The following is a 15184-nucleotide window of genomic DNA, read 5'->3' as shown; positions in this document are numbered from 1 at the left end:
TGGAAATAACCAAAAATAGCCTTTTTTTTTGAATGAATCAGTTTTAATAAAGGGAGCAAGTACACTTACAGAGCCTAGGTTCCAGCGAAGCAGAGAACAAAGCAGAAGAAAAAGAGGCCGGGCCTCCCCCAAACCTGGTTCTTTTAAAGGTTTCTTTTGCCCCTGGAGCGGCCACGCCCCTCAGACAAGGGATTGGTCAGCCGCCCCAACAAGAGACACCATGACTGGACACCACATACAGGAGAGTTTTGACTTTAGAGTCCAGATTGACTGCCATTTATGGTGGGGAAACATTGACACATGAAGCAAACGTGGCAGAAAAAGTAGGGCACCAACAGGAAGTTGTGTGATCACATCTTCATAGTCAACAGAAAGCAGAAAGCATCCAGGAAGTATACAATAATTTTAATGTGAAATTTAGGCCCACTAAACCACTTTCTATAGCAAGGCTGTACTGTCCAATTCTTCCTAAAATTGTGGGAGCCAAGTGCTCAAATTCCTAAGTATGTGTGGATTATTTTTCATTCAAACCACCTTTTCCACCTAATAAATCCTGACCATGCGCAGAAGAGTTTTCTACATTTGTACTTTATTGAATTCAGTTATCATAACTCAGCTAGCTCTGGAAGCTAAAGGTTTATAAGTGGATCAGAAATAATGCTTTCTTGTGTAAACTGTAGTCTCTATGTCTCTATTGTCCTAAAAACAATGCTTACTGGCTAGACAGTAAATGTTATGCTGCTACTTTTTCTGTTTCTTCACTAAAACTGAAAACTCTATATTTTTCTCTAAAAAAAAAATGCTAGGTGATTCTAGTTTCGACTCAGTGCTTTTGCATTGAGAAGATAAACTCAGCGTACAGAATATTTAATAAAAACAACTGTTTTCATTTGTGAATAATAACTCAAATGAATTCTACAATGGCCAGGACTGTGTCCAGACTTTGGGCCATTTGAGGGTGATATTTGTAAATTTGTAATTTTTTCTAGGACATTTACAAATCATCATTTTGAGTTAGTTTGTATGCAGTGTAGAATGATTGTAATGATTCCAGGTGCAAATTTTGACACTGAGTTTTTTTCTTTTGCTGTCACTTCAGTAGCTATCTCTTATTGTTGACTCACTGTTCTGATGAGTGCTGTAAAATCAGGCAAAGCATGGATCTGATAATTAATTATTCATTTGTTTTTGTTTAGAAGAACCTAGATAAAGCTGGAGTTCAATGAAACAGAAACTTCTTTGTAAGGTTCTCACTCATGAAACTTTGACAAGCTTTATATCCTCTATTACTGTTGTCTTTTAGGTGTCATAAGAAGTTAAGAACCTTGCTGAAAAACTCACGTCTTCGGAGACATGTAGAAGAAACTACTAAAGAGCTTTGGTAATTATCCCAAAGCCATGAACTCTCATTGCCACTGTTATTGGAGTAAAAACTGCAGTTTAGACAAGGGGTGATGTCACAGAGCCTCAACCCTTTATCTCAGAGTCGTGCTGCATATGTATCACACAAGACTGAATATCATGGTGTCACGAGCTGCACACACACATCAGAAAGTTTGTCACAGATGATTCAGGTGAGCATTTGGTAACCCATATAGGAAGTAAAGCCAGAAAAGAAGGTGGAACTGGTAAGAGTGTATTCATAGAAACGGATTCTTGGTGTGAAAAACGGATGCAGTGAAATCTCATTCAAGAGACGTCCAAGACGTTCTGAGCTGTAAGAAGCAACTAAGCAAAGTCACCCCCCAAGAAAAATTCCTCCATCTACACAGTGTAATGCAACAAAATCTCAGGTGAATCTTTAATATTCCAAATAATCATGACATCTGACTTTGATTATGGCTATTGCCACTGAAATTTAGACATCATTTATATGAAGCAAAGATTAACACTAGTTTTTCAGTATGAAAATGATAGATTCTAGTGTAACAGTTTCATGTGAATAATACAGATTTCATTGGGATAATAGTAATCATTTAATCCTGGAAAGGTGCAGAGTGTGGACCTGCTTGTGGTATAAAATTTGTTTCTGAGCAGCATTATATCTAGGTCAAGGGTAGGAGCTGTGTTTCTCACAGTCAGTGGTCATGACTGATGAGGCTACTTTCCATCTTGAACCTGGAAACACAATGTTGTGTGGAAGATGACATTTTTATTTTTAGTTATGTATATTAATAAACCAAGAAAAATGTATCTTTTCTTATTCTGGTTTAGTAACACTCTCATGCCACTGAAACATCAGGAGGAGTTTTCCAGTTCTTAATGCAGGATGTTGAGGCAATTAAGGGCTCTGCTTCTGGCAGACAAAAATGTGACCACAGAACTACAAGCACATGCTACATTTTCTTTTTAACATGAATTGTTATAATGTATGACATTTCATAGGCTCCAGATGATACTCCTTGAGTGTATTTTAGTTCAGTGCCATTCCAAAATCTTGATATTTTTGTCAATTTTAGACTTTTTAAAGAAATTAGTAAACATAAACCTTTAAATTGAAATTCATAATTAAATTTCCTATATGTCCATGGATGTTTCTGTTAAGGTAATGTGTGATTTTGGTTGAGTTCACATTGTATTTGTGAGTTTATATGAGAGAAAGAGGGTATGAGGGGTCTCTGTTGAAGGTGGTGAGTGTGTGTAATATGGGATTTTTGTGCACAAGTGTATAAATATTCATATGCATGTGATTGTATGATCATGTGTGTGTTTGTATGTGTGTGTGTTTATGAGAGTGTATCTGATTATGTGTTTTAGTATGTGTATCTCTGTGTCTGTGTGTCTTATGATTCTCTCTGTGTGGAGTCAGAGGAGAAACTAAGCTGTCTTTCCTCAGAATTTTATTTTTGTTTGTATTTTTGGAGACATCCTTAACTTTCTGAATATTCTAGGCCTCCTGAATGGAGAGCTTCTAGGATTCACGTTTTTGTTTCCTTAACCCTTGGATGATAGCTTTGTGACACCACAAAATTTTTTATTAGTTGTACAGGTGGAACTAAATCTCTCTCCTGAGTATAAGGCAAAGTCATCAGCACAGGAGCTATCTCCTTAACCTGGTATAATTTATGCCACATTGTTACACTAAATATTATTTTCCTTCAAATAAAGTGAGAGTCAATGTAACAGAGTTCATTGTTTTAGTAGATAGATAGTAGTATGTGGTCCCTCAGAAATGTATTTGATGCCAAAATATGTATTGAGTCTTTCCTGCCCTCATCAACCCAACTTGACCACAGGCAGTTTCTGTTTGACTAGACTGTTATTTGAGCATGGCACTTTAATATAATTCCAGAATCTTTTCAAATGTGTCCATTTAATGGAACCCCTCTTTTGGCTTTCTCTGACTTTGAGATTGTGAAATAAATGTGTTTAATCATAGCCCTCTGGCAATTTAAGACATCACAGAATTCAAGTTGAATAACGTGATGCCATGGAAAAGCAACCCAAAAAAGACTATCTTAGCTGGCTCTTTAGGGGAGAGTTTTCAATTGAAGTAATAGAGCAAAATTAAGATGTAGAGCCTGTGATTAATGGAATAGGGGAAGGAATGAGGCCAAGGTGTTTGACCAGAATGGCTGGAAATTTAACAACACAATAGAAGATGAGTACAGAATTTAGAGACACGTACCATACATCTTTCTTTTACATGTGAAAGTAATTTTGAACAGTACATTCATTAGTCACTATTTTATTTTTTTGAAATGATACCACAGCAAAGGCAACTTATAGATAATATAGTATTTAATGGGGTAGGCTTGCTTGCAGCTTCAGAGGGCTTGTCCACAATAATCATGGTGGATTAATGTGGTGGCAAGACAGCAGGCATGGTGCTGGGGAGTCAGCTAAGAAATTTATATTCTGATCTTCAGGTAGCAGACAGAAAAAGAGACACTGAGTATGGAGAGGATTTCTGAGACCTCAAAACCTACCCCTCACTGACACATTTTCCTCAACAATTTTATAATTCCATCAAGGGTATCATACCTCGTAATCTTCCTAATCCTTTTAGAATAGTTCACTAAGTGAGAGCTAAGCTTTTAAATATATTAGTTTATGGCAGTGTCCTCATTAAAATAATCCCATCAGGTATTTCCTTCCTCATTCTAAGTAACATATAATTGTCTATAAGCACATGAAATGAAACATTTATAAATATTACAATATATAACATATATCTAATCTCCTTAAAGTATGATACATTTTGGTTAGTCATATAATCTTCAGAGTTTCATCACCTGATGTGGGGAAGGCTGCATGGGGATCACAGGTCTGAAAGTAAACAAAGTTATTATTTGACACTGGATGGTGGTGAGAGCTGTTAGACATCCCAGCAGAAATGTCCAGGACCCAGCTAGAGACAAGATTATAGAAGTCTTTGAGAATTATATGTATGGAAGAGAAATGTATCTACAACAAAGAAAAAGGTAGTACATGTTAACAGGACCAAAAAAATTTCAGACAAGGGACACTCCACATTCAGATAAACCAGTATTTTAACCACTGGTTTACTCTTTTCCTTATGTGCAAAATATTCTAAACTGTCCACTCAAGTTTATTCAACTAGACCATCCCTTCACATGCCAACAAAGATGTATTATTTTATTATAATCAAATTAGTTGCTTCAGTCTCTGCCACCCCTAGAATGGCTCCCTTAACTAAGATATATAATTCCTTGTTCCCATATCCCCCCTTCCTATATCCCAACCATCCTATTCCCCCAAGCTCTTCCCATCCTCCACTTCACACTTTTCTCTCCCCATCGCCCCATCCCCCCATCCCACCCCACCCCCATGTTCCCATTTTTTGTCCGGCAATCTTGTCTAGTTCCAATATCCAGGAGGATAACTATATGTTTTTCTTTGGGTTCACCTTCTTATATAGCTTCTCCAGGATTTTTTACGAATTATAGGCTCGATGTCCTTTATTTATGGCTAGAAACCAATTATGAGTGAGTACATCCCATGTTCATCTTTTTGGGCCTGGGTTATCTCACTCAGGATGGTGTTTTCTATTTCCCTTCATTTGCATGCAAAATTCAAGATGTCATTGTTTTTTTACCGTCAAGTAGTACTCTAATATGTATATATTCCACACTTTCTTCATCCATTCTTCCACTGAAGGGCATCTAGGTTGTTTCCAGGTGTCCAGGAAGATGCCCCAGCTAGTTCTTTGGGCAGCTAAGGAGAGGGTGCCAGAAATGTCCAGATCCTATTGTCATACTCATGAATATCTTGCATATCACCATAGAACCTTCACCTGGCATTGGATGGAGAAAATGACAGAGCCCCACATAGGAGCACCAGACTGAGCTCTCAAGGTCCTGATGAGGAGCAAAAGGAGGGAGATCATGAGCAAGGAAGCCAGGACCGCGAGGAGTGCTTTTACCCATTGAGACGGTGGGACAGATCTAACGGGAGACCACCAAGTCCAGTCGGAATGGGACTGATGGAACAGGGGACCAAACCGGACTCTCTGAATGTGGCTGACGGTGGAGGAGGACTGAGAAACCAAGGACAACGGCAATGAGCATGAAGTCTACAGCTTGGACGGGGTCACTGTGAGCCTTGTCAGTTTGGTTGCTCACCTTCCTGGACTTAGGGGGAGCTGGGAGGACCTTGGACTTAACATAGTGAAGGGAACCCTGATGGCTCTTGGTCTTTGGAGAGGGGTAGAGTGGGGGTATGGGTAGAAGGGAGGGGAGGGAAGGGGGAGGAGGAGGGGAGGAGATGGAAATAAAAAAAAAGAAAAAAAAATAGTTGCTTCAGCAAAAAATTCTAAGAAAATTTAATGCTCAGTTAAATACCTGAATTTTGCTAGACTGTACCTCTGTTTACATTGTCTTTTTCAACTTATTTTCATGCACTCTTAAACCTCAAAATTTAAAAAATGAACAACCAATTTTTACATTGGCAAAAATTGGTATTTTACCGCTGAGTAGAAATTTAAAGTGTATATGTGCCACACCTTCTTCATCCATTCTTCCATTGAGGGGCACCTAGGTTGTTTCCAGGTTCTGGGTATTACAAATAGTGCTGCTATGAACATAGTTGAACAAATGCTTTTGTAGTATGATTGGGCATCTCTTGGGTATATTCCCAAGAGTGGAATTGCTGAGGTAGGTTGACTCCCAGTTTCATGAGAAACTGCCACACTGCTTTCCAAAGTGGTTGCACAAGTTTGCATTCCCATCAACAATGGATGAGTGCTTCCTTTACTCCACAACTTTTCCAGCATAGCCCATCATTGGTGTTTTTGATTTTAGCCATTCTGACAGATGTAAGATGGTATCTCAAAATTGTTTTGATTTGCATTTCCCTGATCGCTAAGGAGGTAGAACATGACCTTAAGTGTCTTTTGGCCATTTGAACTTCTTCTGTTGAGAATTCTTTCAGTTCAGTACCCCATTTTTTAATTGGGTTAATTAGAGTTTTAATGTCTAGTTTCTTGAGTTCTTTATATATTTTGAAGATCAGACCTTTGTCTGATGTAGGGTTGGTGAAGATCTTCTCCCATTCAGTAGGTTGCCTTTTTGTCTTAATGACGGTGTCCTTTGCTTTACAGAAGCTTCTCAGTTTCAGGAGGTCCCATTTATTCATTGTTGCTCTTATTGTCTGTGCTACTGGGGTTATATGTAGGAAGTGGTCTCCTGTGCACATACGTTTCAGACTACTTCCCACTTTCTCTTCTATCAGGTTCAGTGTGGTCAGATTAATATTGAGGTCTTTAATCCATTTGGACTTGAGTTTTGTGCATCTTGAATTTTGCATGCAAATGGACAGAAATAAAAAACACTTTACTGAGTGAGATAAACCAGACCCAAAAAGAGGAATATGGTATGTTCTCACTCATTAGTGGATTCTAGCCATAAACAAAGGACATTGATCCTATAATTTTTGATTCTAGAGAAGCTAAATAAAAAGATGAACCCAAAGAAAAACATATATTTATCCTCCTGGATATTAGATGTAGACAAGATCGCTGGGCAAAAAGTTGGGAGCAGGGGGGTGGGGTGGGTTAAGGGGAAGGGGAAATGGGGAGAGAGAAGGGAGAAGGGAAAGATTCGGGTAGCTTGGGGGAATGGGATGTTTGAGATGGAGGAAGGGTGGATATGGGAGCAGGGAAGAAGATATCTTAACTAAGGGAGCCATTTTAGGGTTGGCAAGAGACTTGGCTCTAGAGGTGTTCACAGGTATCCAAGGGGATTTCCCCAGCTAGGTCCATGGGCAGCAGAGGAGAGGGTACCTGAACTGTCCTTATCCTATAACCACACTGATAAATATCTTACCTATCACCATAGAACCTTCATCTGATGATGGATGGAGATAGAGACAGAGACCCACATTGGAGCACTGGACTGAGCTCCCAAGGCCCAAATGAAGAGCAGAAAAAGGGAGAATATGAGCAAGGAAGTCAGGACCGTGATGGGTGTGCCCACCCACTGAGATGGTGGGGCTGATCTAATGGGAGCTTACCAAGGCCAGCTGGACTGGGACTGATAGAGCATGTGATCAAACCAGACCCTCTGTGGCTAACAATGAGGGCTGACTGAGAATCCAATGATAATGACACCAGATTTTGATTCTACTGCATGTACTGGATTTTTGGGAGCCTAGTCTGTTTGGATGCCCACCTTTCTAGACCTGGATGGAGGGGGGAGGCATTATACTTCCCACAGGGCAGGGTACCCTGACTTCTTTTAGGACAGGAGAACAGGGGGAAGGGGAGTAGGAGGAGTGGGAGAGAAGTGGGAGGATGGGAGGAGGTGGAAATGTTTAATAAATTAAAAAATGGTATTTTAACAATTGTCATTGGAGTGAAGTGCTTGAATAGAAAGTATATATATATATATATATATATATATATATATATATATATATGTACATATATATGAAGGGTTTAGTATAATATTATTCTCTTTCTATACCCGTGGTCCAATGTTTTATATTTTACTATGTCTCAAATCTTCCCATATTTTCTTTCCTATCACTCTAAGCTCCTCGTTTGTCTTAAAGAGTGGTTCATGTCCCATTCTCTGTGTTCCATCTCTATTTGTCAGTATCCAACATGATCCATTCTGTTAGTGAGGCTTCCCATAGAGATTTTTATTCCTAGCATCATGTCAGTTTTGATTTTTCTTTCATGGTTTTATTATTTATTTATTTACCTTATAATGATTCCTCCTTTCATTCATTTGATTTGTTTTTATTTTTAAATGTACTCTTGTCTTTTTAAAGTTGTTTAGGCATACTTCTAATCATTCTTCTGCATTCCTTGCCCAGAAAAATTTCCAGATGACATTCATTAGAATTAATTCCTGTAGAGTTATTCATTTTAGAAAATGATATGTATCTGAATTTTTCATGTTGCTCCTTTTTTCTGTGCTAGATCTTACTAATCTGGAGTGTGTTGTCTTTTTCCTGTTTATTGAAATCTCTTGCCTCTTTCACTCTAGGCCTTTATAATATTCTGGAAAGGAGTAACACATACTAGAGATTATGTGTTTCTTTCCCTCTTCTTCTCTTGCTCTGGTTAGGACTGCAGGCTTCATTGCAAGTTTTTCATTCCATGTCTGTTACTCTTTCATGTCTAAAGTCATTGGGTCATGTGACTCAGTAATCTTTGTGGTTATTTGGATTGGTTCTTGTTGTCTCAGCTATATGTGGAGATAATAGTCCCTAATAGACAGTTATCATTCCTTTGTGTGATCATGTATAAAAAGAGAGCAGAAAAAAATCTATTTAGAATCGGTGACAGCATAGGAAAAATTTGGATTTTGTGAGTATAGAGGAGCAAGAAGAGGTGGACCAAAGACTTTAATTGGATTTGCAAGTGAGAGGCTCTAGAGGGTCTGTACAATTGAGAATATGCAGCTTCACACCTCTCACCATGCTTGATTTATACAACTTGTTCTCTGTGGTTTTGCTATCTGGAAAGTAGATCTGGGTTCACCACATCCCCAAGACACTGTCCGCCTTTGAAACTTTGAATTCTAATAATTTCTTCATCTTGTTTACAAAATGAATAATATATCTCTACCTTAGGTATAGATAAGCAGTAGAGCATATGTGTAGGTGGGCAAGAATGCCTTACGCAAAACATACTGTCCTGAATATACTCTATCTTCCTTTACATAGAACATTCTGAGAACTACTCTTTTCCTGTAATAACTATGGCAGGTTTCTTTGTTCCTAGATTATTCTAAAGAATTGCTAAAGCACAGAGAGAGATTCAAATAAAGGTACTTTTTGTGTTTTGGATTTGAAAGTGGTCTGGTATAGACAGTATTTCTTTTACTTCTCTGTTGGCTTAAAACCCTAAAAATAAGATGGTTCATGAACAGAAGATAAATTTTCAAACTTTCTTATGCTTTATCTTATTAAAAGCTAAAGAATGAATACTCCTTACCTGGTTAGTAGAAAAAAAAGAGTCTCTATTTTTCTGTTTTCTATTCAGTGCTTTAATAAAGTGAAAGTGATAATTCTTTATATGAAATTTATTGTATATATTTGATGTCATTTGTAAGATATTTTTATATAAATAAATTCTTCTAGGAAAAGGCTCTGATCAGACTTTATATGTTCCTGGGTTTATAACTGTACTTTTTCCCAGCATATTTTTATATCATTATGTCCAATTTATGTGCATTGAGTTCAGTTGAGACTAATGATTTCATGCACAGATTGTGGTATCACTTTCCCATTTACTTGTAATTCAGTAGAATTCTCAGAACTCATGGATGACTGTATTCAGTGGGGTGTTCTGAAAGTGAGCAGTGCTAAAATCTAAAAGTCAATAATTATCTTGATTTGGTTGGGACATCTAAGAGAAGACTAGCTTCATCCAGAGACTTCTTACAGGAATCATAATCATTAGACTTTGTTAATCATTGAATCTTCCCTCCTAATCAGCCTCACAGATCAGGATGATGTATAAATCTCTCCAAACATATTTTCTCATTGGAAACACTTACAAGTTACTCATCAGTGTTTGTGGTAATAATCAACTGGAAAATTTCAGAAAAGTTCTTATATCCCAATGCAAGCTCTGTCATCATGACTGTGGGTAAGATACTAATTGCTTTTCTGAAGGGAGTTGAAGTCACTGATCTATGAACCTTTATCTTAGGGTTGTACTGGTTGTCTCACCCATAGTGTCTGTCCTGTCAGGAGTTACACACTGAGCTGAAAGTGCTGCAAAGGGAAAAGTCAGGTGTGTACATTGTTTTTTCATCCTTAATGGCAAAGAAGGCAATGAAGAGAGGTATGGTAAGTGCATACATCTTAAAATTGATTCTTGGTAGAAGCAGAAGAATAAAGATCCAGCCAAGAAACAGGGAGACTTTCTGAGCTGTATGCAAAGTTAGTATGGAAAAAGGAGTGTCGCTGAACTTATACTAATTCTTGATGAAGCAAAAGAGCAATAAATCTTCTCTCAGATTGTCTACTGAAATTGTGAAACCTAATAATATCTGATTTCAAACAGGATCATGTTAATTACATCATTCAGGTTTCCATTTATTGTACACCTGAATCATAAATTAATTTTGCAATATGACAATCACAAATTTTGTAAAATGATTCTGTATTTATAAGTAGACCTGACAAATGGAACTAAGAAAATCATCTAATCCTAGGATGTAACTAGAATCTAGCCTTTCCATGGGGAAATGTTTCTAGCCATTACTATATATGTGATGGGGCAAGAACTTTGTCTTTCATAATAGTAACTGTTTTCTTTCTTGAACTTGGAAAAGCTATGTTAAAAATAGAAGTGGAATGTCATTGTATATCATGAATAATTCTTGTCTAGCACAATACAGTTTCTGTGATTACCCCCTGTTTAATGATATTCTGAAGTCACTGTATTCTCAGAATGTGTTTTCTCTTTCCATTCCTGAATTTTCCAGAGTTTAGAGCCTTATATATGTCAGACAAAAGAATAAGTTTGGTTAATTCCACAATACATATTGTATTTAACACATTTCACACAATTTGTAAAATTGCATATTTTACAAATTCTATCTGTGCATGCTTTGTTTACAAGTTGTTCATAAGTTTTGATTCATTACTAATAGATTTACATGATAACAACATTCGTAATTAAAGGTTTAAAATGGAAGTTATGTACATGTGTCTTTGGGATGGAGTTCTCTTGTATTCCGGTGGAAGGAACTTTAGTTAGAATGTGTAGCCAGAGTAAAGCTTCAGTTGTACTTATTCAGACATTTTTATCTTATTATTTTTGAGTCAGATTCTGGTATAGTATTATACTTTCTTCTCAGCCTGGAACGGAGAGTTAACTGACTGTGCCCCTTCCTTACTATTTGAATTATAACTGTGGGCTCCCACCTCCAGATTTTTATGTGAATTTTGGAGATTGTAGTAAAACAAGAACTGGAACAGTTTAGCTATGCCTATTAGTCACTTCTGGTCTTATGATAAAGATGAAATCTTGGATGTGTCCTCTCTTCTTTTCATCATCCCTTCTTTTTATTCAGTAACTGGGGTGTGTGTTTCTTATGGATGATTCTTAAACATAGGGTGAATTCCACCGCTGCATGTTGTATTCACGTTCTTCAAGATGTTGTTATCTATTGTGTTAAATATATATCATTGAAGTTGTATATTTGTTTATAATTTCACAGATCAAAAATGAAAACTACCTTGCTATGTCACACATAGATCAAGAAACTAAACATTGTCCTTGTGTCAATCCTCGGAATCCCTGGACTGAGGCAGGAGGATTTCTATACAATCTAGGCTTGCCTGCATTACTGAAGAGGACTCTGTCTGGACACACATACAATCAATAAATAGCAGATTTAGTTGTTAGATTCCATTTTATTTAAATCACAACATCAATAATAGTGTTTTCTTTTGTTATTTGCAGTAGTGGATATTATTAGAGATAGGTTCATGACTCTGCTATGTTAAAAGCCAAGAACAATGCTTCCATTTATTGATCTTTGTATAATTTCTAATATAAAGCAAGATCTGTTACATTTTCAAAGTTGATTTATCTACATTGAGTAATATGGATGCATTGCTGATTTTATGTACGTTGCTTCAGCATCACGTAACCATCAGTCAATCACTGCACTGCTAGAGTACAGGTTTGTACTTTTTGTTTTCAAGTCATTCATTGATTATAAGTTCTGAGCATTATCTGTGTAGGCTTATAAAAGCTAGAGTTTCTACATGAAGATTTAATTATGTTCTACATTCTCATAGCCTCTCATTTGGAAAATTGTGTGATATAATGTGAACATTATAGATTATAGCCAGGACTCTTGTTTCATCCACATGTTTGCCAAGAGTTACTGTTTTCTATGACTTTTGCCTCACATTTCTACTGCTGAGTGATGTACCAGATAATAGATCAGATAGAACTCTGGACTTTCTTACCATATATATTATTTATCAGTTATTGTCTTATTCTATTTTTGTTGGAATCATTCATATGTTTTCTCTCCATTGTGTCAGATAACAATTCATCATGTGCCACATCTCCTCTCTCTCCTCATATTAAGTCTATACCATCATTCTTACATGGATATGTGTAGGTCATGGAATTTAAGTAGTTGCAGCTTAATGTAATATTATCTAATTTATTATTTTCACCTCATGATTAGTGCTATTTAATAAAAGTAATTACCAAAGGACAGAAAAACATTTTCTTTTCTGTTGTAATGTTTTTATTTCAATGTTATTATTTGGTATTTAAAAGTTATTCACAATGGATTTCTTCCTTGGAGTAGGTGGCAAGACAAGACTTTTTCTCCAATATGGGTGAACTTGTAGAATTAGGCATTTTTTCATTTTGAACTTACTGATCATTGTTTCTACCAGGATAAAATTTCCATATTCTTGCTGTTGCTTTTGTGAGTAGTATAATGGTAATTTGCTTCATAAATACATGCGTTTGAAGACTTCAACAGTTCTTACTGACTCTTACCATTAGTTTGAAAATAAGTGTGAGAGATATTATGTACAGGATCTTTATGAGCTGACCACTTTTTGCTTCCAGTCTTTACTTAATGTGATTCTTGTGCTTTTGTGATATCAGGAACACAGAATCTTCTTAATGAAATAAATCCAAAAGTTTTTTCTGAAAACTGACTGCTGGAGCAATTGTAAGTAGATTTTGCTCAGTTAAACAATGGACTCTAGGAATTTGGGAATAGGAATAATATTCTTGATAGAGAATACAGTTGGAATTCTGGGAAATGTCTCTCTCCTTTCCTACTACCTAGTTATTTATAATAAGAAACATAAAATAAAGCCCTTGGATTTAATTCTCACGCATCTCATTATGGTTAACCTCTTGATTATTCTTTCCAAAGGAATGGGCAACGCAATGACAATTTTTAGCTTGAAACATTTCTTCAATGATTGGAGCTACCAACTTTTTATTTATGTGATAAGAGTTTTCAGGAGCATGTCCATTGCCACCATCTTCCTCTTGAGTGTCTTCCAGTCTATCATCATCAGTCCTAGAATCTCCTTTTGGAAAAACCTTAGAGTCAAATCTTCCAAGGATATTGGTCTCTACATTTCTCTAAACTGGGTCTTGTCCATCATGGTAAATGTTCTTTTACCTTTGTACATGTACATAAAATCAAGAAGGAAAAACATAACAAAAGAGATAGATTTTGAACACTATACTGTTGTAGGTAATGACAAAATATCAGTCTCCTTATATATAGCTTTATCAGTGTTTCCTGAACTCTTATTTTCTGTCCTCATTACCTGTTCCAGCAGCTCAATGATTATCATTTTGTATAGGCACAAACAGCGAATTAAACACATACGCAACACTTGTACTTTCCATAGTAACTCCCCAGAGTCTAGAGCCACTCAGAGCATACTTATTCGAGTGTTCACCTTTCTGGTTATTTATACCCTCTCTACTGTCTCACATGGTTGCAGTGCTGTATTGTCTGGTCAAAATTGGTGGCTTGTGAAGATCACAGTCATTATAAGTTTGTGTTTTCCCACTTTGAGCCCCTTTGTACTTATGAATCAAGCCTTCCCTCTCTGTAGACTGTTCTTTCTCTGGATAAAGGATACAGAATCATCTAATGTTATCGTTACTATTTAAATTGAATATTTTTTCAGAATACAGATTTGATAAAAGGAACCAATACAAAATGCTTTTTGGAAGACATTTTTCTGTATGAATTAACTTTTAAGGATTATTCTTGTTGCTGCCACTGGTGAAATTTTCATTCAGTTCTAGAAAAACTCTGCATCCAGGCCTTGTCAGTTTTTATGTTACATGTTGCACAGTTTTTCTTTGGTCCTGCTGCATTGAGGAGTACATGCCCAATATATTTTCAACAAATTATCTCCATCTTTGATATCAGATAGACTGATATGTTACATCCTGTGTGCTCTGTACATATATGTTCCATGGAAGATAAACTCTACAGGCAAGAGACACTCTACCCAAAGCTACTCTATAAGCCATAAACTTTCAACACAGAAAGCCTCACTGTTCCAACATATCAGTGGCCCAAACTCTTATTATGAATAAGCTCCTGATCATGTTGAACTGCAGCTGCCCCAGACATACAAGCCACAGTCTTTTATAAGCCAGATCATATTTACACTCTAACTCATAAGAAAGCCAGAATCCTACCTCTCATGGGAACAAGCAAAAACATGTGATTAAGAAAGTGTAAGAGTATCTTCACAAGACTGTGATTGGAGATTTATAATAAAAGTGCAAGCAAGCCATACTGCTCTTCTATGTATGCAGCAATTTATTCTGTACTCTTCTTTGGTTAATCAGGAAGTATTTTCTAAGTCCCCTACCCTCAGGATGTGAATTGCACTCAGTGGAAGATGCTGCCTTCCTTTGTTCTTCATTATGGACAGAAAATCCTTAGATTCTTTCATAAAGTGCACATAATTCCTTGAAGTTTGCAGCAGCATCCCAACAGTGCCAGTGACATCACCTGTAATTGCCTGAAGTGGGTGAGAATAAGAAGAAAGTAACTATCAACAGCAGGGTCTTGGAACATTGGATGAAGACAACGCAAAGAGGTGAATTATTCATGAGTTACTGGGAAAGTTTTAGAGTTCTGAAAGAATTTAGGAGCCATGAATCTACCCAGCAAGAACTCAGTCATTATTTACTTCATCTAATTATGTACTACTTTCTGATATTTCCTTTACATCC

The 15184-nt window shown here is 36.7% G+C and overlaps 1 protein-coding gene across 1 annotated transcript; it reads left to right on the top strand.

Moving 5' to 3' along the window:
• The first annotated feature begins 13153 nt into the window (after positions 1-13153).
• LOC119821733 (vomeronasal type-1 receptor 4-like) lies at positions 13154-14101 on the top strand. The gene has a single exon (XM_038340858.1). It carries the CDS (start codon positions 13160-13162, stop codon positions 14099-14101), a length of 942 nt encoding a protein of 313 aa, XP_038196786.1. The 5' UTR covers positions 13154-13159.
• The last annotated feature ends 1083 nt before the right edge of the window (positions 14102-15184 follow it).

Source organism: Arvicola amphibius, chromosome 8 (assembly GCF_903992535.2).
Source record: "Arvicola amphibius chromosome 8, mArvAmp1.2, whole genome shotgun sequence".
NCBI lineage: Eukaryota > Metazoa > Chordata > Mammalia > Rodentia > Cricetidae > Arvicola > Arvicola amphibius.
The sequence above is the reverse complement of the archived record's forward strand: the minus strand, read 5'-3'. Positions and strand labels throughout refer to the sequence as shown.